Genomic DNA, 27,419 nt, shown 5'->3' with positions numbered 1-27,419 from the left:
AGAAAGCTGCACAAGAAAACTTGAAAAGCCCTGAGATTTTACAGCTTGTATGTAAAAATATCTTGATAGAAGTTTCCCCAAATCTGACAAGAATTCTAAAAATTTAGATGAGTTGAGAAAACTTTTCTAAACTCTCAATAATAATAAAAACTGACTTTGTTGCACCATGCTATTCCCTCTACAGAAACACTATTATCAAATTAATATCATATGATGAAGAGATCAGAATATGCAAGCAAAACCTGTGGGAGATGCCAGGGAGTTAACATAATATGACATTTATGGATTTTGTAATGTTTATAGTATTTGTCAGCTCTTAAAAATTTGTCAATTGTTGTACTTTCTTTTCTCACTTAAAATTTTTACTTTTTTTGTTTCTAATTTTGTATTTCCTTCTTAAGGAGGACCCACAAAATTGAATAAGCTTCAAGCCTGTAAAACTAAGATCTGCCTTTAACAGAACACTCACCTTCCTCAATTCTTTGCCTTTGGCTATGAACTTCCAAGCCCAGATTAACCCCATACAGTAAATGTAGAAGGAATGATAGAATCAGGAAGTCATCCTTCAGGACTCACCATGAAATAACCGATTCAGACAAGGGTCACGATTGATACTCATAAACCTTAAGGAGGAGGGTTACTGACTACCATCCTCTAGTATGGTCACCAAGCGGCTATCTTACTCTGGATAACCTTCAGGGCTCTGAGCTTGTTTTCAGACTAGACAACCTTAAACTCATAGAGAAACTGCAGAAGTTCATAATTTGGGCTAGTACTGGGGGCTAGAAAGTAACATGTGGCATCAGATCCCCCTTCTTTCCATCAACAGAAGGTGGCTGGGGTTAGAGGTGGGCGAGGGCACAGCCACGCCTGGGAGGAGGCAGCACACACACCGCCCTCCTGGGCCACTCATGAGCAGAGGCACTACGTCAGACACAGTCCCCTCCCAGGGTCCCAGCACATACAGAGGAATAAAAAGACCACATGAGGCAGTGCAATCACCGAAACGAGGCACACACAAGTACTGTGAAAAGCAGAAGCACCCCCAAAGGACTGAATGTGGGTACTTCAACATGCTGGTCAAGTCCACACCCCTCACAATACCTAATGGCTGGCTGTTTGGAGAGGCTTCCCGCCATAAAACTAGGGGAAATTACTAATTCCATGGCTTTCATAAAATTCAGAGGTCCACCAAATGTTTGCTTGGCAGATTTTTTTTTTCCTCCCTAAGGGCCGCTCATTAAGTCCAACAATAAAGCAGGCTCTGTCCTGAACATTTACAGTGTTTTCCCAATGAAAATTACAATTGACAACTACCAGAAGAACAATGCAGAGCAAAGAGCTCTGGTCTCTCCCACTTTTCCAAGATCCATCACAAAGAAGCACTTGCTTCTCAGGTTTCCTGGACCAGTGTTTAGCTCAGTCATTTGGACGCATGCATAAGTAGATGCGTAGCTATCAGAAGTTTATCATTCAAAGCAGTCAAATCTTAAAAACCAAAAGATCTATTCTTTCAAACCTCAAAGGGAAGAAATCTCATTTAATTTCCAGGTTCCTCCACCCATAATAAGCATATTACATAAAAATACAACTATGCCTTGTCCACGTAAGAAAGGGACACTAAAAAAAAAATAAAATGTGTGGTGAGAGTCTTCAGAAATAGCTGAATGAGCATATTAAAGGCACTGCTATTCACAGGGTTCATTATAGAATAAAAGTTCCAGCACCACTGGGAGTGATTTTCATATGAATGTTGGGTGTCGCTGTCACAGACAAGTCTCTGGTCTACACAGAGAAGCGAGTCATGTCAAGTGAGTAAGGGAGCTGTGAGTGACAAGGTGGAAAGAGGGTTGTTCAGATAAGGGGCAGACATTACAGAACCCTTTTTTCAAAGAAAACTTTGAAGATTTTGTTAAGCTTTCTTCCAGGAACTGTCACAAAATAACAATACAGTTGCAAATGAGTGGTGCTCAGTGGCCACGCACTGCTTTTTTACAGGCCAGCTGGCTGGGATGGAAATTAGCATTAAAGAAAGACTCAGGGTTACTGGGCTCACATACAACAGCCCAAGGAGAATATTCCCAAATGAAGGAGGACACTCAACATAGACGTACAAACAAAAAGCAAGTTAAAAACAACACTGCTCTCTGAAAGGAACAGCAGAGAGAGAAAAAAATCCTCCTCACTTCTTTCTGAACCTTCCTAAATCTGCCCATTCTCCAAACAGTGTCCAGGTCCCCACAGTAAAAGTCAACAAACAAGCCATGGGTTTTCAGCTGCATTATACAGATTAAGAGAAATGAGGCTGGTGGAAGAAGGGGGAAAATAGCACAATTCATCCCCTTTTTTCTACCCAGAAAGCAGAGAAAGGGACCCAAGTGGAAAAGCCCAGTACCCCAGACAGAAGCAGGGGACCAGCAGTCAGAGGCCTGAATCCTAACTAGTCCTCGAGTCTACCAGGAGTCCTTTGATGGGTCCCTTAACTTCCTGAATGTCCTTGTCCTCATCAGTATAAAACATTGAGACTTCAGTGGTTCTCAAACTGTGCACCTTGGAACCCTAGGGTTCTATGGAGGTGCCTTTGAGGCAGCCACAGTGACACAGGGGTAAGGCAAAAAGGAATGGGGTCTCTTGCTTCCTCTCAACCCCAAAGAGTGAAAAGTTGATCCATTTTATATATCAAGTTTGTGAGTAAAGACTTTTGTTTAAAGAGTGTCAAGATAAGAAACATTTAAACTTGTGGTGATTTTTTTGGTGAGTTTATTTCAGCCAAACAGCGGACAATTGTCAGGAAACAAAATCTCAAGGGACTAAGAGAATGCTCCAGAGAATGGCCGTCTTGCACCATATTTTATATAATACAATTAAAAAAGAAGATGCAAATGGATACAAGAAATCCATTGGTGATAGATTAGGGAGGTGGGAGAAAGCAATACAGGGAAACCTCTGTTATTGGATGAAAAGTAAAATGAAAGACACATACATCTTTTACATAGGTGGTTACGGGAATCCTACATAGTCAACAATTAACGTGATAACAATAACAATGAGAGGATTTAAGGTCTCCACCCTGGTGCACTGGTTGTGCCCTGAGGGGTCTGGAGAAAGGGGAGTTACCCTGACATTGTGAAGGAATGTTATGGTAGATGCAAAAGACAATAGACAGAAGAAAAAAAAAGACAATAGACAGGTTGGTTAAGGTATTTAACTTTTCTCAGGGAAGATTCTAGCCTAGGACATGAGCTATAAACTGCTTTTAGTTAAAAAGTTTTAATTTCAGAGCATCCTTTGTGGTTACTATAAGTCTCTGAGTTTGCAAGATTGCCATGTAGGCCTTCCCTGAGCTGGTTAGCATGTAGCCCCTTTTGGTCCACAAGAGTTTATTACTAAGACAATTCACAACTAAAATGGTATAAAAGCATTGAACCAGCATACCTTGTTGTTGTTTTTTTTCAATCTTTATAATTATGTGCCTCTTTGAATTATTGTTGTTTGAGTTACTGGATTGAAAGGCTGGTTAAAGTCAACCCTCAAATCTGTATATCAGGTTCTATTATCTATATATATAAAAGGCTAATATGCAAAGTGTCCCCTCGGGAGTTCAACCGTGAGTTAGATTGCTCGCTATGACGTGTGCTGACCACCAGGGTGTGGTGTGGAATGAAGAAAGCTCCAATTGGCCCTGATCACCAGCCAAGCCTAGAGACCATACCCATGCAGGAATTTCGTGCACTGGGCTTCTTGTTCCTACGTAAAAGGTGAGGACACCAAACCTCAGATAATTCAAGTACACCAAAATCACACAGCTCAGATGGTGACAGGATTCAAACTCAGGAATGCCTGACACTGATTCTACTCTTATAGTTAAAGAATAAACTTCACTGAACAATGTTACTTCATTATTATTCTAATTTCTTTTCCATAGAACATGAGGTTCTTCATTTGTATTTTCTAAGAGTAAATAAATACTTACCCTGGAGTGATTAAATGAATAGCCACAAGTTCTGCCCAACAACTAAATTTGTGGGGTACAGGAAAGCCCAAAACGTTGACAAAGCCTCCAGGGAAATAATGGTTGTTAAGAACTTTCAAAGCAAACAAAACTCCTAAAAGAGAAGAAAGAGCATACAAATATTAACAATCCAAATGTGGAGATAATCAACATTTACAAAGAAAACTAGTTGAAAGTGAAAATGATTATTCCACTACATCAACCTCTTGCTTTGAAACATACTTTAACTGCTTACAAGTCAACCCAGAGCGCAGTAGAAAGACAATGTACAAAGTAATAATTCTTGTGATGTTTCTTAACACAGAAGTTAATACTGATTTTCTGCATGCTACTAAATACGTAACACATAAAATGAGGTTATAAAACACCAGCAATGGCACTAAATGCCACTGAAATGTACACTTCAAAATCATTCATTTTATGCCATGTGAATTTTAACTCAATAGAAAATAAGTATGTTAAGTCACATGTATTTTTCTAACCTCAATGGAAAGATGCTGAAGGAAGGACATTTTTCTTTCTTCTCCCACAATTAGATGCAAGAGGGTGCATCTTAGAGGGAGGGGGAGCAACAGCAGGGGAAGTACAGGGTTAGATTTCCTTTGTTTCAGGATCATTTCCTTCCTCCCCTTCACTTTCTTATTTAGAGAACACCTAATTTATGCCCTGATGGCCATTTAAATCCTATGACATATATGTAAAAAAGAACCAGTAAAGGTTAAAGGGAGAGGTAAGGCAACGCATGGGTAAAGTCATGCAGCATGGTTTAAATCTCAGCTTCCCACCTACTAGGTGTGTAACCTTGAGCAAGTTTTTGGAAGTTCTTTACCTCTCTGAGTCTTAGCTTTCTCATCTACAAAACCAAGACAATGCCAGCTCCCTATGAACCTGTTATATGAATATTAATTAGTGAGTTATACAGAGCGATTTATCTTGGCTCCTAAAACATGGTGAGCATGCCATGGTAAGCATGATGCATTTATTTGAATGAAGTTATTAAGAGGCATACTCATCTTTTTACAGAACTCCCCATCACAAATACACTTGTGGGTCTCTCCCTGGTCCCACCATCAAGGAGCCAGTGCAGATATCAGTATTGCGTCTCCTACAAAACCACCTTTGAACAGACTGTAGTCCAAACTGTCCAAGAGTAAATGATCCAGAGCCAAATCTATGTCCCTCCTGTGGTCCAATGAGCCCCCCTCTCCAAAATACAGCCTCTGGCAGCCCTTTCCCACTCAATATGTGTTTCCTTCATCAAGTATGGCCCACGCTTCATAAAAGACAGCAGCCCACCTGCCTTACTGTCTCTATGCATGCTCCCCTAGAAACCTGTCGGCCTTACCTGAGAAACCTACAGCACAACTCCTTTTGAAGTCGGGCTCACCCATACACTCTGCAAAAGCAAATTCCAAGAAAAGGTACACCACGCCAGTGAGTAGGGAGAACGTGGTGATAACATAGGCAAACCATCGGCTTCCTAGTCTTCTTTCCAGATGTATTCCTTTCCATAGCATGGACACCATATTGAAATACAGATGCCAGTCGTCCGCGTGGTGAAAGGGGGAGAGCAGCAAGCGCTGCCAGTCTTTCTCCTGGTAACATTTCTCCACGCTAAGGCAGGAGCTATACACTGGCTTCAAAGGACTCAGGAAGAACCAGATGTTGACAGCCAAAGTAGCCAGGGTGACAGGTGGAATATTATTGATGCCAACATGGAAGATTTGAGAAAGGAGCAGAATAAGCCCAGCATTCAGTCCTCTTGGTCTCCGTTGCATGGTTAGATGCCAACCCAGTGAGGGGGAAATGTGGGATCCAGGCAGGTATACAGACAGCTGAACCTAAAACAAAAAATAAAATGCACATGAACATCCATCAATGAAGAATGAATGCAATATATACTACTCACTTAAAGATGAGCTTCCATTGTGTACCCCATCTCTCATCTACCAGCAGTATTTATTCCAGTGTCTTCCAGACATTGGAGATGTCCTTCCTTCATATCACATTCTAAAATAGAGACTTTTCTCCCAAATCCCAATGGACCAGTGAATGGATGGGTATGCTTTCTCTGATACATATGCTATGAAAATATGACTTGTCTTCCTTTTGAGCAAACTTGTAACCTAATTTAAAAAAAACAAACCTACAAAGATAGTACATAAATATTTAATAATGATTTCTACTCAATGCTGATAAGGATTCTTCACCCCCTTCATTTTCTCAAAGAAATAGTCAATTTTGATATTTTAGATAGAGTCTGCTCCAAAGTGTTTAAACATCAACAAGCCAGATTTAAAAGGTAAGCATATATTCTAATCCACTTTGGAAGGTATCAACTCCCGGAATACTTTATTTTCACAGAAACTTTAGCTTTTAAACATTACCTAGTAGGAGCTAAATCCTGGATTGCAACACTGTTTTTAAGGAGCTCACATTCTACTAAGAAGTAAATTGACAAGTGCCACACAATGTTCTAAACACAGTGACAGAGGGAACCAAGACGATAGGCACACACTTCAGCCCGAGGCAGTGATGCGCCTCCCGTCTCAAGGGTGGACAGGAATTAGTGACACAGGGGAGTGCCAGGGTCCAGCAGTCTGCTTCTGCATCCGGGTCCTGGCTGACCTTGTGACTGCCTTCAGTTGACAGGATGCAGAGGAATCGAGGCCTTAAGATGATCTGCAGGCTTCTGCTCTCTCTTGAAACCCTCCCACACACGTGGACAAGTCCAAGATGGCCAGCCACCCTGATGGTCCCGGCCACCAACCAGCTAATGCCCAGAAGCAAGGTTGTCTAGGTGACCAGCAGCTTCCCACAAAATGGGTGAGTCCAGCTGAGCCCAGACTAACTTGCTGACCCACAGAACAGTGACCCACATAAACTATTAACTTTACTTCACGGAGTTTTGGAGGGGTTTGTTAATACAGCAATTACTGACCAAAACGGAAGGCAATTGCTTTGGTGAGGGACTGATTTATGCTCATGGGAAGAAGCTTGTGAAGAAAGAAACACAGACTAAGAATTCATGAGATAAACAAAAAAAGTCAAGTTCTTAAAGGGAAGAGCCTTGTTCGTTATGGCATTTATGTCATCAATAAATGCAGATATGGGTCAGTAGGCAGATTAGGAGACAGGACTCCGAAAAAGTGCTCATTGGGGGGGGCTCTGTTTTCCCTGTGGAGCCTTCTTGGCTTCCATCCAAACAGGAAACACATTCTGATACACTAAAGACTCTCATTCAGAGGGCACGTCGGAACATACACAGGCTTTGGAGCAAAAAAGGGCAGGATTCTCCTATCTACTAACCCTATGACCCAGGGCAAAGTACTTAACTCTCTGAACTTCAATTTCTTCACTTTCAGTTAGGAATAACACCTCCTTCCCAGGATGACTGTAACATGTCTGGAACAAAGTAGGTGCTGAATAAACGGTAGCTACTTTTTCATTATGAAAAGGTAACCTCATTTTGGTGAAAAATCCTTTGCAAATGGAAGCATCCTGATAAGGCTCAAAGGTATTTCCCATCCCCCCCATATAAATTCTTATCAACATCACCCCCAAAAGAAATGCCCAAGAAAAAACTCTATGTGCCTATGTGTGTGCATATCCTCATTACTAGCACAACCCCAGTTTCTTTATTGCGTGGGCTTATTATTATAGCTCTGTAGCACTCTCATAAAATTTCAACTGAAAAGTTCCCAAATAATTTTGGAGAAATGGTCTCTATTTTTCACATTGGCCTTCAGGATGATTTTCTTCAACTACTGTGACTTTCTCACAATCCTCCCATATAATCACATGTATTAAAACATCATTACCTATAATCAGAGCAATGAAAAAATATGGCCTTGATCATTAATAACAAACCCTTCAGTACCAGTACAAACAGTGTACTACGGAGGCCAGGCTATGAACAGGAGAAAATAAAAACTAATTATGTCTTTGCTTAAGAGAAAGTTCTCCCTTGATTGGAATTATTAGTGATGAAAACTATAAACAAAAGAATAGAATGTCCCCAATCATTTTTCACACTGTACACCCAGGCTCTCATTATATTTGCTTTACTTCTACCCAAATCTAAAGGTCCCTTTCTGTCCGCCTCCCTCCTCACCTCTCAGTTCTACTGCTGAAGGCTCCTGCTTCCCAGGACACTGTGCTTTCCCCGCCTTCACCCTCCTCTGATTTTCACTTCCCGCCTATCCTTAGTCTTTCCACACACTCATGGAATTCCACTCTCATGCTTTCTATCATTCTTTTCCTTAGAATGTTTCCCACATTTATATTTTTCAGCCCTGATTTCTCGGTAGGTTCCAGGGATATAATCTTATAGGAAGTATATAGTCTGCCTGATCTCTTTGGTTTCTGGAAACTAAATTGACCCTCTTCACACAGAATGACTACTCAGCATTCTTTCCATCACTCATTTATTTAATAAATATCAGGTGCCAAATGCATGCCAGTCACTAGAGGCACAGCAAAGAACAAAATACAACTCTAGCCCCTAAATGGCCCATTTCTACTTGCTGAAGGAAACAAAAATTCTGGCTGCAGAAAATCAGAAGATGAATAAAATAAATATACACTTACTGCGAAGGCAGATATAAGCACAGTCAATGTGAGAAGGGCACAATATGCTGGGCCCCGCTTTCATAGAGGCCACTAGAGTATCAGTGTAGGTAGAACCTAAGTTTGAGTTTTAAGTAGCAAAGATTAATTGGCACCATTTCATACCATCTCCCTTAGTAGTTTAATAAGTCAGCCACCCAACGCAAAGGATGAAGCTGGTGACAAGGTAATAGAAAACCCAACTGGTGCATGTGAAGACCAAATCTGTAACTTGACCTTGTGGGCTAGGAACACCAAAGACAAAGACAACAGATGGAAGTAAGCAAGTGTTGACAATAAAATGAATATTGCTTTGTCCCACCCATCAAATACACAGAGATTTTTACAGTGCTGAGTTATAAAAGAGACCACAGAGGCATGATCGATTATAGCAATTTATCTATGAGCTAGAAACTGGTACAATGTGTTTGGGAAGTGATTTCTTTATTCTAATTTGTATCCAGACCATAAACTAGTCACTGCAGCTCAAAGAAAAAAGCAGGCTAGTCTCTGTACATCCCACCTCAGAAACACATCCTCCCGCACACTAAACATGCCCAAAACAACACAAGGTCATCCCTTCCAAGTCTGTCCTCCCACCCATGTTTCCCATCTCCTGACATGGAATCCCCAGGCAACCAGTTCAAGTCAGTGATGTAGAAAACACCCTTTACACATCCTTGGCCCTCATCACCTCACTATCTCAAACACCCATCCATATAAGACTCAGTTAATCCTTCCAGTTTGTTACCCATTTACATGCTTCTAACCCTAGGGCCACTACTGTAGTCTAAGCCTGGATTACAACAAATTCCCTAGCAGGATTCCTTGTTTCTCTTCTTACACCTACCAACTTCTTACACCATTCTACTGCTGCTCAGAGCAATATTCAAAAAATTACAGTTGGATTCCCCTGCAGTAAGCCTTCAGTAGCTTATCATTTCAGTTGGAATGAAGACCAAACTCTTCACCATAACTCAACACTTGTGCTCACTAGTGCCCTGACCACTTCTCTGGTCTCATCTCACACTGGTCTCTGCCTCGGTCACTAGCCTCCAGCCACATGGGGGCTCCCACACCAGAAGCTCCAGGATTACAGCATAAATAGCCAAGGGCAGAACTGTCTTATCCATTTTGATCACCACTGAATACCCATAGCCTAGCCCAGTGACTGGCATATAGTCAGTGCTTAGTAAGTATTTGACCAATGACTCAAGATTAGTATTTTTTATTACATCTTGATTATACAATAAGTGGACTGAAAAGTTCTGAATACTGATGAGATGTTTATCTCTAAGAATTTGTCCTGCAATTGTAGAAACCTTCCCCAGAACACTATATTGTTCCACTTGCCATTTTTAGTTCCAGAAGTGTTTATAACATTTATCTCAACTTTACAGAAATTAACCTTTGATCCATTTAAAATGTATTAATAGGCTATTTTGCTAGTACTAGTTGATTTTTTAAAATGGCATTTTAATTATGTAGTAATACACACCAAAGTTGTGACAGATAGAAAATGAAAGGCTTCTTAAAATATTGATAGGAAAATTATCCATATTTACTTTTAATGAGAAATTAAAAATTTAACAGGTATGTAATAAGAAAAACTAAATGGCTGGAACAAACAAAAGAAACTGAATTCATAACTTGGGAAACCAATGTGTCTCAAGGGGGAGAGAAAGGAGTTCTATAAAAAAGGAAAAGAAACTAATTGTGGTGATTTTCAACTCTACTTACAAAGTGGGACATATTTCATCATTATCATTTAATAGAGAGGTATATATCTCAACTTTCAGATTAAATGTTCAAGAACAATTTAGAGCATTAACTTGCAAGAATATACAACAGTTATAAATTATATATCCAATTTGGCATTGGATAGTAAGCAAATTAATTTCACAAGAAAGAAAGAAATGACAGAGTCTTAATGGGAATAATAAAATGCTATTCTGAAAACAGCCTTCCATATCACTAAAAGTGCAACAACTCTTACAATTACTCACTGATATTTTTTTAATTGTGTTTTTCTTTAAGACTCAAGAAAAGGCCAATCACTACAAATGTGAGATTAATTAATGCTATTGCCATTACTACTATTTTCACGCATGTGGTAAATTTCATTTAATAATAGTTCCATATATTTTAAGTATATTACCTAAAAATGTCATAGAGGAGAGAGTAGGTTTGTTCAACTCATTTGGCAAGTACTTATCAAAGTCTTACTATCTCTCAGGCTCAGTACTTTGCTAATGCCTGATTTTCTAGATGCTTAAGCTTTGTTTTTTAAAAAATTGAGATATATAAATCACATACCATGAAATTCACTCTTACCGTGTATGATTCAGTGTTTTTCAGTATATTCACAGGTTGTAAAATCAACACCACTATCTATTCCAGACCATTCTCATTGCCCCAAAATGAAACTCTGTACCCATTAGCAGTCACTTCCTGCTCTCCCCTCTATCCCAGTTCCTGGCAATCACTAATCTACTTTCTGTCTCTATGGATTTGCCTATTCTAAACATTTCATATAAACTGAATCATACAGCATGTGGCCTTTTGTGTCTGGCTGCTTTCATTTGGCATGTTTTCAATGTTTATCTGTGTTGTATCATGTATTAATAATATAGTAGTTCCTTTTTTATGACAGAATGACATTTCATTATAGAGAGATACAACACTAACTTGTCCATACATCAGATGATGGACATCTTGGTTGTTTCACTTTTCGGCTATAGTGAATAGTGCTGCTATGAGCATTCATAAACAGTTTTGTGGTTTTTTTTTTATAGAAACATAGATTCTGTTTTCAGTTGTCTTGGGCACATACCTAGGAGTAGAATTGCTGGCTTATTTGTTAACTCTATTTAACTTTTTGAGGAACTGCCCAACTGTTTTCCAAATTTCTGTACTCTTTTACATTTCACAGTGTCAGAGATCTCCAATTTCTCATCTTCAACAATACTTGTTTTTATCCAGTTTTTAATCATAGTCATCCTAGTGGGAGTGAAGCGGTATTGATTTATATTTCCATAATGACTACTGATGAGCAAATGCTAAAACTTTCATTGCTTAAAACATAATATAAACACACATGCTCACAGGTACACAGAAACATACAGACAAGCTCTCTCTCGCTCTCACTCTCGCTCTCACTCTGTCTCTCTTTCTGAAACAGTTTAACAAGCTCCGGTCAAACGAATGCTTCAGAAAGAAAAATGAAACTACAAAGACATTGTTCAGGTTCAACTGCAAGGATGTCAGCACTTCCCTCCCCTGTGATGTGCTGCGTCGAATGGGAATGTAGTCCAATAGCAGGGGCAGGGACCAACACATTCAACTACTGATACTGTAAAATCGCTTTTGAAAGAAACAGAGGGCTAGTGTGCTTTATTGCTTCAAACAAAGCAAATATGCTATAGAAATAGCAGACTCTTTATGCTAAACATAAAAACTCCCTCTGCTTTTTAAATTACAAGAGTTGGACAACAAATCAGTGCATCAAAAATACCACATGAACTTGGTCAAACTATACACACTAGATGCTTTTTTCTCTCTCTCTCATTCTGTTTCAAGACAGTCTATTCTCTCTAGGAATGAACTGAACTGACCAATTCTTCTCCTGTAACTCTCTCAGGAGTCTTATCATTCATGGCTTTCAAATCCTAACATAACAAATTATTTTTCTCAGCTTGTTACTATAGGACCAATAAGTGAGAACTTTTTAGTCCAGCACAATAATAAAATTCTGTTTTTCCAATAAAATTGCTAAGCATAATTTTTTCTCCTACTTAGTGTAATTTTTTTCCTACTTAGCATATTTTTTCCCTAAAAGGCATTAGCTTCCTTAGGCCCCAAGAGAACCTAACTACAAAATGCAGATTTTCAAGATAGTTTTTGAAAATAAGAAAATTGTATAGTATAATATGTATTTGCATTTAATGAAGAAGAATTTATTAATGAAAGACTTCAAAGTAACTTGTTTCCACTTTTCAAATACATGAATGTATTTCAAAAAGCTTATAGCTTATGTGCAATACATAATTGGTATATGCAATGCATAGCTGTATGTATAACATGTAAATTATGATTTTAAAACTTAATATTTGAATATTAAATGCAACAGCTTCACATCACTACACTGTGTTCAATTTATCACAACACATCAGCTACCTGAGTTGATTGGTCAATGGGGATCCTGGGAGTGCAGGGAGGAATCTCCATCCGAGGACCATAAGAGGCCCTGTGCTCGTGGAAGACAATCAAATGAATGAAAACTGACTTTATAAATAAAAAATGAAAACTGGAATCCAATTATATGAAGAAGGTAATGGGAATCTAGTCTTTATGAATATTGTGCCACTCTCAGTAATTACATTCCAGCATGTAGTCACAGAACTATCTACAACTGGGACTCTGTTCCAAGAGAAATTGAGAATTGAGAGCACTTTCCTCTTTTGAGGGTTGCTGAGACCCCCATTTATACAGTAGTTCTCCACACTCATACACTTCATCGTTATAACTACATGAGAAATTGTCTCATTTGGCTCCACATAACCATTAACTATCTCCCTAATGCCAACTGGCTAAATCCCTCTAATTTTACACTACCAGATTTAGAGTTCTTAAGATACAAGACTTCCTTTCTTCCCCACCCCCCCCATCATATACCATCTCCCCAAATGAAAACAAATAAAAGTTTCCTTACCTTAGTGAGACACTGTCCAACTGTCCTTTAAAATAGCCTGCCTTAAATATAAATGCCATCCACATGGAAGGCAGAATACCTGACCGCTGGTGAGTCAGAATTTAAGACCACTAAAGTAATAGAAGTAGAAGAATGTTCCAGGCAAGTAAGCAACCACTATTAAGGGCATATGTTATGTGGTGACAAACCTCACTGAAGACCATGCCCTATCTCCTAACAGTCTTCCCTCAGTCGACTTTATACAATACCTCACTCGATTTGATTTAAATCCAATTTCATCATGTTATCCCCTGCCCCAATCCATCATGCTTTCTCACCTATAACAGCTTTCTGTACTTCATCATGAGATTGAACAGTGTTATAGTTAATAGAATGAACTCTGGAGCCAAGTGGCCTGAGTTTGATTCCTGGCTCAATTGCTTGGGTATAACTTTGGGCAAGTTCTCAATCAATTTATGCCTAAGTGTCTTCATTTATAAAACAGATGCTAAATAATAATAAACCTGCTTCATGGAGTTGATGCGTTAGCATATGTAAAACATAATAAGCACTGTATAAGTATTAGCTGATGTTAACTCTTTATCATCTGATCAACTTCAAGGCTTTCAGTCCAGGATCCAATGTCTTATAACATTTATGTACCTTCCCAATAATAACATATATGTGAAATTATTGATAGTTTACAAAGGAGTTGTGTCATTTGTTTCATTTAATTCTCACAATCCTGTGAAGACAATATTAGTTCCACATTATCTACTAGCTGGTCTACACAGCACTTGCCAAGAAAATCATCCCCTGCCCTGCCATCTCTCCTGAAGGATGCCCATGTGAGAAGAAGCTCAATGGAGCTTCTGCCCTGGAGACTTTCCAGGGATTCAAATTTCAGCCCTCAGCTTTCTCTGTCCAAAGTGCTTAATTAAGTGAAGCCATCTCCTCAGATAGGCAGCCACATGGGGTACTCTTACCACCAGAGGTCACCAAAGTGAACTTCACACACATCCCCTATCTTATATTGTAAGTCTGACCATTCCAAACATAACTGCCCCATTTGGTGGAAATCTTTTCTGCAGTTTTGGTGTGGAACCATAAAAGAAAGACCAAAATTGCATGTGTCTTATATAGATAACTACAGGCCCGGTGCACAAAAACTTGTGCACTCGGGGGAAGGGGGGGTCCCTCAGACCGGCCTGTGCCCTCTTGCAGTCTGGGACCCCTCGGGAGATAACGACCTGCTGGCTTAGGCCTGCTCCCGGGTGGCAGAGGGCAGGCCCAATCCCTAGGTGCAGCCCCTGGTCGGGCTCAGAGCAGGGCCGATTGGGGACTTGGGGCGCCTTCCCCTGTCATGCACAGAGCAGGGCAGATTGGGAGGTTGCGATGCCACCCTCAGTCATGCTCAGGGTAGGGCTGATGGGGGGGTTGGGGCACCGCCCCGTCACACTCAAGGCAGGGTCGATGGGGAAGTTGCGGTGCCACCCCCTGTCATGCACAGAGCAGGGCCCATCAGGGGGTTGAGGAGCTCCCCCGTCACTTACAGAGTAGGGCCGATAGGGGAGTTGGGGCACCGCCCCCTGTCACACTCAGGGCAGGGCGGATCAGGGGGTTGGGGCACCGCCCTCTATCACCCACAGAGCAGGGCCGATCAGGGGGTTGGGGCACCACCACTGTCACCCTCAGGCAGGGCAGATGGGGAGGTTATGACTCTACCCCATCACACACAGAGCAGGGCCCATGGGGGGGGGATTGGGGCGCCACCTTCTATCACCCACAGAGCAGGGCCAATCAGGGGGTTGGGGCGCCGCCACTCTCATACTCAGGGCAGGGCCAATGGGGAGGTTATGGCTCTACCCCGTCACACACAGAGCAGGGCCCGTGGGGGGCGGGGGGGTTGGGGCCCTGCCCCCTGGGCGCTGCCCCCTGTCACGCTGATCCCGGTGCTGGGAGGCATATTACCCTTTTACTATATAGAATAGAGGCCTGGTGCATGGGTGGGGCTGGCTGGTTTGCCCTGAAGGGTGTCCTGGATCAGGGTGGGGGTCCCCACTGGGGTGCCTGGCCAGTCTGGCTGAGAGGATGATGGCTGTTTGCAGCTGGTCACACACCCTTCAGGGTGGGGGTCCCCACTGGGGTGCCTGGCCAGTCTGGCTGAGGGGCTGAGGGCTGTTTTCAGGCTGGGACTGAAGCTCCCAACCGCTCTGTTTTTTCTTTTTCTTTTTTTTTTTTTTTTTATTCTGGGCCAGCTTTAGCTCTGAGGCCTCGGCTGCTGAAAACAGGTTTCTGGCCTTTGTTTACCGTCTGTATTTGATACAATGTTGCAGTCTGGCTGGCTGAAGCTCCACTGAGTAAAGCAGGTTTCTGGGTTTTTTTTAGCTTCTATATTCGCAATATAGTTGCTTAGAGTTGCAGCTGAGAGGCCGGCAAGTCAGGCGGGGAACGTTGGAGTTCTCCGTCACTGAAGCAAGCAAGCCTCCCTGTTCGCATCAGCTGCCTGGCTGCCGGCCGCCATCTTGGCTGCCAGTTAATTTGCATATCTCGGCCCTACTCTGTGAGTGACAAGGGGATTAGCCAATGGGAAGGGTAGCGGAGTGACACTAATTACCATGTTTTTCTTTTATTAGTGTAGATTACTGAGGAAAAACTAAGGTGGTAGCTGTGAAAAGATAAGTTTAAATCAAATACAGGAAAGTGGTTTCAAATGATACAATCACTTATTCTAAGCCATAGAAATACCTCCCCAAGGCAATAAATGGAATCTCCAAAAGAAATGGTCAAGTCAGGCCTTGGTAATCAGCTCTATCCTAGAGTCTAACAATATCCAGGAAGTGATAAGATCGATCAACTGCTGCTGGAAAACGCTAGAGCAATTTCACCAGGAGGAACTGTGGCACAGTACAAAGTACACAAGGCTAAACACAAGACTTCAGCTTATACCTGGCCCTGCCACCAAGAAGGGGGTAGAAAGGTGTGAGAACTAAAAGATAAAACAAGCAAACAAAAAGCCATCAACACTATTAGCACCAAGACCAAGCTTTGCTACTATACTGAGGACTGGCTGCTAAGGGTAAGAAATCTTAAGGAATAATGAGCGGGTCTCAGGTAAAGGCAGAGGACTCAGGAAAGGAATGGCACATTTAGGAAATGCTCTGAACTAGTTTCAACACAACTGGCTGTGTGTGTCAGCTTAATGCCAGTTAACTTACACAGAGCAAAGGAAATGAAGATCCACAATTCATTCATTCCAAGGGACTGGGGTTTTGCCAAAGTGAAAGGAAAGGACGAGGCTGTGGTAGTGGTGAGCAGTCTACGGGCAACTCCTGGCAATTTGAAAACTTTAGGTAAAAAGCAAAAAGAGTTGATTAAAATGAACTGGGCAGACTATTCCCCAGTAAGTCAGCACTTCCTCCCAGCTGGTTCTGCTCCTAGCTTGGGGGTCCTGAATGTCCAAGATCATCAAACACTTAAATGGTCTATTTCTTCAGGTTCAGTTTGGTTAAGTTGCTCTGCACCACAAAAAGCTCAGAAATCTGAAGTATAGTTTAAAGACTGAAATGTCCTCCCTAAACACAGAGACTGGGACATAGATGGAGAAAAAGACAGAGAGATGCAGAGGGGAAGAGAGAGAGACCAGAGGAAAACATCTATCAATTCTGCCTGGTGAAAGAAAGTTCAACTTCTCTCAGGATTAGAAGAGGCTAAATTTTAACAAGGTCACCCATATAATCAGACAACAAAGTAACATACTGACCATCTATTAGGCCAGGTAGTTTTTAGGCTCGGAGGGAAAAAAGGACAAAGTGCACACAACTGCTGCTGTTTGTTTAACATATTTTTATTGATTTCAGAGAGGAAGGGAGTGGGAGAGAGATAGAAACATCAATGATGAGAGAGAATTATCGATCAGTTGCCTCCTGCTCTCCCCCTACTGGGGATTGAGCCCACAACCCAGCACATGCCCTTGATGGGAATCGAACCTGGGACCTTTCAGTCCACAGGCCAACGCTCTATCCACTGAGCCAAACCAGTTAGGGCAACTGCTGCTGTTTTAAAGGAGTTTAGAAGTTGCTTTGATTATTTCCTGCACATCATTGGAGAGGCAGCCATGCTTAACCCTACCCGCCCCCATCCCCCTAGGGTGACAAAGGGTGTAGATTCAGAGACAGAACTGCCCCAGCTTATCTTCTAAGTCACCAGAAAAGTTTGACAGAAGATTCTGCAGTTAATAGGAGCTCTTTTGTGCACACTCATACTTTTATTCATTTACTAGAGGCCCGGTGCACAAAATTTGTGCGGGGGGGGGGGGGTGTCCCTCAGCCCAGCCTGCACCCTCCCATTTAGGTGGGCCTAAATGGGCAGTCAGACATCCCTCTCACAATTCAGGACTACTGGCTCCCAACCGTTTGCCTGCCTGCTTGCCTGATTGCCCCTAACCGCTTCTGCCTGCCAGCCTGATCACCCCCTAACCACTCCCCTGCTAGCCTGATCGATGCCTATCTGCTCCCCTGCCAGCCCAATTGCCCCTAACTGCCCTCCGCTGCCAGCCTGGTCACCCCTAACTGCCCTCCCCTGCTGGCCCGGTCACCCCTAACTTCCCTCCCCTGCCAGTCATCTTGTGGCAGCCTTCTTGTGTTCACATGGGGGCGGCCATCCTGTGTGTTGGAATGATGGTCAATTTGCATATTACTCTTTTATTAGATAGGAGGATTGTGGCCCATTTGCTGCATAGCTTTCAAGGATCCTCCCTGGGATCAGGGAGCATTCAGAAAAGGACACACAGGCGCAGGGCCTCTAATGTCACCTCACCTTGGATTTCCCAGGGATAAGAACACCAGGAAAGGGGGCCCTGTAAAGGTCCCCTGCCCTGTAGACTCTGCCTAGAACAGTGATGGCGAACCTATGACACGCGTGTCAGAGGTGACACGCGAACCCATTTTTTTGGTTGATTTTTCTTTGTTAAATGGCATTTAAATATATAAAATGAATATCAAAAATATGTCTTTGTTTTACTATGGTTGCAAATATCAAAAAATTTCTATAGGTGACACGGCACCAGAGTTAAGTTAGGGTTTTTCAAAATGCTGACACGCCGAGCTCAAAAGGTTCACCATCACTGGCCTAGAATCATGCACATCCACATGCAAGACCAGGGTGACAGCACCTTAGAAAGGTGGCCAGGCCTCGCTCCTCTCTGCACTTTGGGATGTGCATGATTAACTTTGGGAAAAATACTGAAGTGCAAATGTCCAAATTAGGTGTGAACATTCCATTTTCATACCCACAACCCAAGCAGCTGCTTTAAAAACAAACACCTTTTGTAATCGCAGAATAGGAGACATTGCTAAAAGGCCCCTTGAAGCCCCAGTAATTAAATTGAAAACATTGAGTACTTAACCTTATTTTCTATTACTAACCTATGTCTAGTTTCCCAATCAGATCATGTTTGCCTCTGAGTCTTCGCTCAGTGCTAAGTGGTGGCAAACATGGCTGGTCTATTTATTAGCTGTGTGACTTATCTTAGGCAAATTCATCAAGCCATGTCTGTTCCCCCATCTTCAAATGGGTTAGTATGAGGATTCCATCAGCACACTCTTGATGAATGTAGCTACTTGTTATTATTATACATCAGTGTTATAGTTTAGGCTTCTCCCGGAAGCAGACTCTGAGACAAAGGTCTCTGTGCAACTAATTTATTTGGAAGGTGACAAATACCTTGACAGGGTCATGGAGAAGCAAGATAGGGAAGGCAAGAGCCAAAAGTGTATGCATCGTTAAGCCAGCCATCACTGTGAGTACTGGCGCATAATCCCACTGGGAACCCTGGGAACTAGTAGAGTTATGCCTCAGTGCTATCCCCAAGACTAGGGGTCCGCCTTAATTCCCGTCCCTGTGGCTTGCCATAGCAGGCAAAACAGGTGTCAGGGGCCAGAGAAAGCACTCAGGCAAAGAACTTACAGCATTGCCAACACCACTCCCTGACCAGGCTCCGTCACTTCTGCTACAGTACTTAAAACAAGCAAATTTGTCAACTGTAATTAATATACAGTATCTGGGAGCAATTTGAGCATAATGCATATTTCGCTTTTGATTGTATTTCATCAGCAAGAAATACCAGGTAGATGCAGAAAAGTATACTCAGCTGAAGCAAGCTTCATGGAAATCCTCAAAATGTACACATTTGCACACCTCAATCCAGCTACCTCAAGTTCACAGATTGTATTATGAGCTACACCCATCAATGTCTGCCATCCAGTTCCAGATAACCCTCCTTCCTCCACTGACAATAATTCACAAGTTGCTACCACTTCCACAGCAAAATTTAGGACTTTTTGAAGGGAGCGGGCTATATTTATGGTAGCACTTGTATATTTTTTATTATATAAGGCGTAAAATTGTGCTACTATTTTATTAGGTTCCTATCTCTCTCTTTTTTTAATCCTCACCTGAGGATTTTTTTTTTTTTTAGAGAGATTGGAGGGGAGCAAGGAGTGGGAGAGAGAGAGAGAATAGATGTGAGAGACATATTGATTGGTTGCCAGGGGATCGAGCCTGCAACCGAGGTATGTGCCCTGACCGGGACCTGTTGGTCCATAGGCCGACGCTCTAACCACTGAGTCAAAGCAGCCAGGGCCTATCTCTTCTTTTTAATGTACCACTGACAACATTTTGGGGTGTTTTGCTCCTAATACCATGTGCCCCATAAGCCCTGTGGTTTTTACTGCCTGATTGTGCTCAGAATGGTGAGTTTAGGAATGCGTATGTCATATTCTAGCAGAGCTGACTCTACCCCTAGTAGAAAGTGTGCAGGAGAGAGGACCGTCTATACCCAGGAACCACTGCTGCTTAGTCCTTATTATCCCACTTCCCCTCCATGTTTACCACCATCATCCCATTCTTCAACCAAATCCACCAAAGTTAGAGGCTCTCATCACTCAAATACTGAAAATACCATGTGCTCTGAACTTTCTCGGACAAATTGGAATAGGAGGGGACAAATTCTCTCAACTTATCAAATATGCCCCTATTGTTACGTCTTCTCTACCAAAAGTTGTTTTGCCATCCTTCACATGGAACTTAAAAACAAGATTCATTTAATTCAGGGCATTTGTTTATTTGACTACACATCCTAAATGTGCCAGGTTTCCCATCTGATTGTAATTACTCAATGACACAGACATCTGTGTTTGGCCCGATGCTTTTACAGAGAGAATTCAGTGTAATATTCTGTTTGAGTATACGAATTTCCTCAAAGCAGCACAGAGTAGAAATGAGAAGCCAAGATCAGATGCTCCGACCACGCATGCAGCACAGTGAACACACTGCATTTGCATGCATTGTGCACATTTCGCTTTTAGACAGCACACAAGGTCAAACCCCTAACTGTCAGTTACAATAAGCTTCCAAACTTCTGGTCAATTACCTGGCTAATAATAAAAGACAAGGCTATGACATCATTACAGTTATAATTAATTTACACAGGTCAGCTTCCTATTAATCAAATACATCTTTAAAAGCATTTAATTATTGTTCACCTAGAAAGCGACACCCCAGCTCTGGTAAATGAAAAAAGCAACCTTGCTGGATTCAGCATGAAAGGCTGCCAGGCTGCTCTAAGGCACACGGGACAAGAGGCTTCACAGAGCACGCCCTGCACCGCGGGAAGGGCTGCCATGCTCACAGCAAACAGAAGCACAGGTGACGGGCAATGCGACACATCTGAAGACTTTCCGAACACAAAGAAGTTGTCAAGAAGCTCGGGTAAACAGACAGGCTCTGGGAAAAGAAATGTCCCAATGCTTTTTGTCACAACGATGCACAGGGCTGGCAATATTAACGTCTCAGAGTATAGGACAATGTTTGAGGGCATGGTCTTTTTGGTAAGATCTCTACAATACAACACTTATGTGACCTTAGGGAAGTCACTTAACTGCCATTTCCACCTGTAAAAGGAAATAATGCAGGCGTATTTGGTGTTGTGAGCATTAAATGAGATTATATTGAGATTATTTATGTTTATAAACTTAGAAATGACAGTAATTTTAACCCATATAAACAAATAAAGTAGAATAAGACATCAACAATTTTAAATAGCTTTACAGTATTTTTATAACTTAGTAACCAATTAGCATTTTCTGGGTTTTCTATGATTCCACTTTTTTTAAAAAAGTATGTTTTTATTGATTTCAGAGAGAGGAAGGGAGAGGGAGAGATAGAAACATCAATGATGAGAATCATTGATCAGCTGCCTCCTGCACACTCCCTACCAGGGATTCAGCCCATAACCCAGGCATGTGCCATGAGAATGGAATCATGACCTCCTGGTTCATAGGTCGACACTCATACTGAGCCACACTGGCCAGGCCCACTTTCTTTTTTTAATCTTCACCAGAGGATATGTTTTTATTGATTTTTAGAGAGAGCAGAGGGAGGGAAAGAGAGAGAGAGGAAGAGAGAGAGAGCTTGCCTCCCTCATGTGCTCCAACCAGGGATCAAACCCCCAACCTAGGTATGTGCCCTGACCTAGAACTGAACCTGCAACCTTTTGGTTTCTCAACCTTCCTAATGCCGCGACCCTTTAATACAGTTCTTCATGTTGTGGTGACCCCCAACCATAAAATTATTTTCGTTGCTAATTCATAACTTTAATTTTGCTACTGTTATGAGTCGTAATGTAAATATCTGATATGCAGGATGTATTTTCAGGGGTCGCGACCCACAGGTTGAGAACTGCTGATTTAGAGGATGATGCTCCAACCAACTCAGCCACCTGGTCAGGGCTATGATGCCACATTTTTAAACCTTTTCATGCTATTCAATTACACACACATTATTTTAAACAATATGATGGGTGTTAGGAAGACACATGAAAATAGAAGTGATTCTCTAATTACAATACATTTTATAATAAAATGTCAAACCACAGTTTTTGTCAAAATTGTCTTTAAACCATCACTACATTTGAAAATTTAATGATCCTCCATTTCAGGATTAAAAAAAAAAATCTCAATATGTCAGATGGCCAAATTTTTATTTTCCCTCCTTTTTAAAGTGTTACTGTCTTAACAAAAATGATTAGATTATCTTTATACATGAAAAATGAAACTACTGGATTTTGTACATAGTCCTGACTTTTGCTCCACAGCGAGGTGAATTAGTGCCAACTCCAATTTTGATCCATCACCACGTATGATTTCCAATATCAATCATAAGCCAGTTCCTTCTCTCACAGAATACAAGCTTTAGTGTAATGAGGGCTCATTAAAGTTCTTCCACTGACAGCCCATCAGACATAGGGCCTAAACCAGCAGACACAGGGAGCAGCAATGCCAACATCCCACCATCTCTCCCTTCAAGAGGATTTAAGTAATTCCACTCTCCCAGTTGCTCCACGCCAGATTTCTTTGTCTACCTAAAATCAATGAAAAAGTGATAGCCACCACACCCTTTAAATTAATGTGTGTAAGGACTGTTGGTAAATTATTTATGTAACCAAAATCTGCCCAGCATAAGAAATAGTCAAGACTTCAGAGATGTAGTTTCTGCTCCCAGAAAGCACACAGGACGTCCACTGATTACCAGGTGATAGGGACAGCGTGAGGATTTTGCCTGCCCAGCATCAATACCTCATTCTTTCAGTAATAGGAATCTACCTCAGACCTCCACTGGATGTGGTCCTGAGGGGACCGGCAATCAAGAGGGCCAGTGACCAGAATTGGAATAACAACTCTCTCCCTGGAATCTAAAACTTGTGTAGAGACACTAATACCAACGACTCCTGGAATTGACACTCAGAGCATTACTAGTAACTTAAAGAATTTTTCAACCTTAGCTGGTTTGGCTCAGTGGATAGAGCATCGGTCTGCAGACCTGAAGGGTCCTGGATTTAATTCTGGACAAGGGCACATGCCCAGGTTGTGGCTCCATCCCCAGTAGGGGGTGTGCAGGGGGCAGCCGATCAATGATTCTCTCTCATCATTGATGTTTCTAACTCTCTCACCCTCTCCCTTCCTCTCGGAAATCAATAAAAATATATTTTTTAATAAAAGAATTTTCTTATCTACTAGGCCTATGCAAACCTTGAGACCCCACCAAGCTGCTGTCCCGTAGCCTGGTGGTTTGGCTTTTCTGTCAGTTCTCTGAGCTTACCCATACACTTCCAATATCTTGCTCTTGAGTTATCTGGATGAGCTTTAACTTAGTTTTGTTGTTTGCTGTCAAAGAACCCTACCCAGAATACTATGGCATTTGCCAAGGACTGGCAAGCAAATCCTAGTTTACCTCAAGCATTACCAGCTCTCATTTTCTACTGCGTACAATATTCTAGCCCCTAGGGTATAAAGAAGTATCTCAAAGGTCTGCTCCAGGCATGCCCTAAAGAGAAAAGAGAGCACAGTGCAAGCATGTGAGTGTGAGAGTAACTTCTGCAAGAGTAAGGCAAAGACCTCTCAAAGTCATATAGTTAGTGCATAACCTTGGACACCGGGTGAAGAATATCACCAGGCCTCTAGTTTAATAATATCTGAACATCCACTAAGGGACAAGCACTGTTCTTTGAGGCAACCACAGCCTAGGAAGAGAAGCAAACACACAAACAGCAACAATATAGTGTGATAAAGAACCATAACAGAACTGTATATAAAAGTGCATGGAATGTTTACAAAGTAGCAAAATTAAAGTTTTGTATGATGTGTCGGTGGAGAAATAAAGAAAATACTGGGGCAGGCATTATCCTGTGGGCAATGGGGAAGGAGATGAAGTGACCAATGAAATTCATAGTCAAAAGTTGTGGAGCAATTTCACAAAAATAAAAGGATTTAAGTCATCACTTGGTGGATATTCTTGTATAGCTACAAGCTGGAAATTTAGAAATCTATAAGGTTTTGTACTAATACAAAATTAACACACCTTGAAAGAAAGGAGGAAATCTTGAAAACTTTGATATGAAGGCAGGGACTTCTGCTACAGGGCAATATACACATATATTTATTCCTCCATTTTTTTCAAACTTAGAATCACAACTGATTCATTATAACACATAATTGCAAATCGCTGGTATTTGTAACATAAAAACTGTATCAAAACTTCTTTCGGTGTTGCCCGAGAGACTTTTCTCGAGGAGAAAAAAGTCCAAAATTAGTAGCTGTCAACTCTCTCCCTATATATTATGAATATAGAATAGATGTAATTGTAATATGTATATAAATTTTACTCATAACTTTCCAGATATTGACACTTTGAATTAAAAATGCAAAAGCAAGTTAACACCGTGGAGAAACAGCTGTAATTCTTATGACAACACTCTTGGAGCTGAAGCCAGATTTGCACTCAAATCTGGATGCCATCGCTTACTGGTACGTGACCGCGGGCAAATCATATAATCAATCCTGCTGAGCTTCTTTATCCAGAGATGAGAAAAACTTCCCTTACTTCCTGGAGTCATTGTGAAGACTAGATGAAACAGCATATTATGTGAAAACAAGAAGCACACCCCCAAAATTTATTTTCCATCTTCCCTTCCTCTCCATAAAGTAATGAGCCTTTTCCCCCCATGGATCTAAGCTTTATTGTTTTTAACTATTATGTGCATGTACTAGTAACAATGTCCAAGAAAGTAGATGGTAACTAACACCAACATGGAAACCTGAATGCATGCGTGGTTAGTTGGCTATCATCTAGATCCCAAAGGGCTCTTGCACACTATCTATTGCTTCCCAGAAATTCGATACATTTTCTTTTCTGAATACAGCCAAAATTATCCACAGGCTTTGAAATGTCACCATCAGGATGCTGCACAGAGCAGCTGGTTGATTGAAAGTGACTGCCCCTCCCCCACACTCCAGCTGTCACCAGGAAACCCTCAATGTGTAAAAAAAGACAAAGCAATATTACTTCCCTTATTAATAACAATCTGATTCTTAGCATTCATTTGAAATTATTTTTCTTATGAAAGCTCACTATTAACTAAAAATTAACTCTAAGAAAAATCCTTTATCATATAAATGCAAACCAGCTTCTTCCATACAACAAAAAATCCCAGGGGCGGTAAACACAAGTAATGTATTTCCATGGACTCCTTGTTTCTTTTTCCTTGAGTCATTTGTAATGCTAAACAACAGCCAGTTGAAATATTAAATAGCTTTAAGAGTGATATAGCTGCCATACTTGAGGGATTAAAAAAAAAAAAGCTTAGATGATTTCTCAAAGAAAAATGTGCATAGACACCTCTCTATTTTTATAAAATATGGGTCAGGCTAAAGGTTGGATTTTGTTTTAAGTAATCACTCCTCCGCATGAGAAGCTATACTACCTGTTTAACATTGCTGAAAACCTTGGGCATTGTTTTCAGAACACATCTGTGATTCCCACCCACAAGAATTCTTCCTGCCATGACTTTCTTAGGTGTAGCTCATCTCCTGAGGATTCTTATCCCTCAGACAGAGTTTCAGACCAGTGACCTGGACTCCTAGGTCCCAGGGACATGCCTCAGGTGTGTCCCCGCTGAGGCCCCGTGCCTTTCATTAAAGCCTCTCATCTCCTGAGCGCTACAGGTGAGATTCTGCTAAATAGGGTTCCCTGCTTTTAAAAATATCTGATGCCCAACGCTTGGATGACAACTGCAGCCTAAAAGGAAATCTTTTTAAAGCATCATTTCTATCTTTTTAAAAGACTGTTTACATAAACATGCACATATCTAACTTTAGATGAATTGTATAGATTTACCCCATCCCCATATTACAAGTAATTATGACCTGGTATGAATCTTTCAAGTATTTTCCATGCTCATATATTTATTTATTTATATATATATGAGGCGCAGTACACAAAATTCATGCACTCAGGGGGCGGGGCGGGGGCGGTCCCTCAGCCCGGCCTGCGCCCTCTCACAGTCCAGGAGCCCTTGGGAAATGTCCAACTGACAGCTTAGGGCCACTCTCCACAGGGAATGGAATAAGCTGGCAGTCGGACATCCTTAGCGCTGCTGTAAAGGTGGGAGAAGCTCCCACCACCGCCGCTGAGCTCACCAGCTGTGAGCCTGGCTTCTGGCTGAGCGGCCAGCGCTCCCCCTATGGGAGCGCACTGACTACCAGGGGACAACTCCTGCTTTGAGAAGGATTGGGCCAAAACCTGCTCTCCAACATGCCCCGAGGGGTCCTAGATTATGAGAGTGTGCAGGCCAGGCCCAGGGACCACACTGGTGCACAGTCGAGGCCGGGGAGGGACATGGGAGGTTGGTGGTGAGTGTATGTCATAGCAAGCAGTGAGTGGCTTTAGCATATCATTAGCATATTACGCTTTGATTGGTTGACTAGACAAATGGATGACCGGACACTTAGCATTATTAGGCTTTTATTATATAGGATATATGAATACACACACATATATATAAACTTCTATTACTTTGAAAAAATTGAACAAAGATTTTCACTTTGCTATCATTAAGCATTCATATTAAAAAATAACAATATCAGAACTAATAGTACTTTCTTATACTTTGCTGCATATTTTTATTGAGTTCTCATCTCCTCTAACATAGTGTCCCCTTCTATAACTGATTGTCCCTATTAACTAATTGAAGAAACTTAAATATTAATCACCCCTGACCTTCAGCTTCCAGTAAGCACCCCAAAAAGTCTTATGGAAGTTGCTCTGGATGATGATAAAACTACAGTGTTTTTCTACCATGTTTAGAGTTTTAACTTTCTCCAAGTGTTGGCTTTCTTTTGTTCACTATAATGTGAAAGGTTTGACTTTTCACTTCAGCATCTTTGATCATTTAAGAAAAGCAGTGCAGTTAGGTAATAAAACTACCTCATTCATAAGAGGAAATGGATGGGATAAAGTTAGGTTTGAGGTGGTAACTACCTTTTTCTACTGTCTACCGTGCAGTAGTGATTGAGCGTCTATGCCTAACACCTGGTGGACATGTTTTGCACTTCATTTCATCCAATGTCCGGAGGCAATCACACACCATAACCCTATCTGATAGGAGAGGAAATTAAGGTTGGGAGGATGTTAACTTGTCTAATGGATACAATCAGTATGCAGCCGAGGCAGGGTTCAAAGCAGGGTCTTCCTGACCCCAAGCCCCTGCTATAG

General features: G+C 41.5%; 1 protein-coding gene across 2 annotated transcripts in view; it reads right to left on the bottom strand.

The window, feature by feature from the left end:
* The window catches only part of RHBDD1 (rhomboid domain containing 1), a 103,418-nt gene that overhangs the window by 73,722 nt on the left and 2,277 nt on the right, over positions 1-27,419 (bottom strand). For both annotated transcript variants that reach the window (XM_059703354.1, XM_059703353.1), the window contains 2 exons: positions 5,358-5,853; positions 3,974-4,106 (listed from right to left, as the gene is read on the bottom strand). In XM_059703354.1, the coding sequence (XP_059559337.1) occupies positions 3,974-4,106; positions 5,358-5,790 (566 nt within the window). In that variant the 5' untranslated portion in view covers positions 5,791-5,853. Of the gene's footprint in view, positions 1-3,973; positions 4,107-5,357; positions 5,854-27,419 lie in introns of those variants that run through there.

The sequence above is a fragment of the Myotis daubentonii genome, chromosome 7, assembly GCF_963259705.1.
Source record: "Myotis daubentonii chromosome 7, mMyoDau2.1, whole genome shotgun sequence".
NCBI lineage: Eukaryota > Metazoa > Chordata > Mammalia > Chiroptera > Vespertilionidae > Myotis > Myotis daubentonii.
The sequence above is the reverse complement of the archived record's forward strand: the minus strand, read 5'-3'. Positions and strand labels throughout refer to the sequence as shown.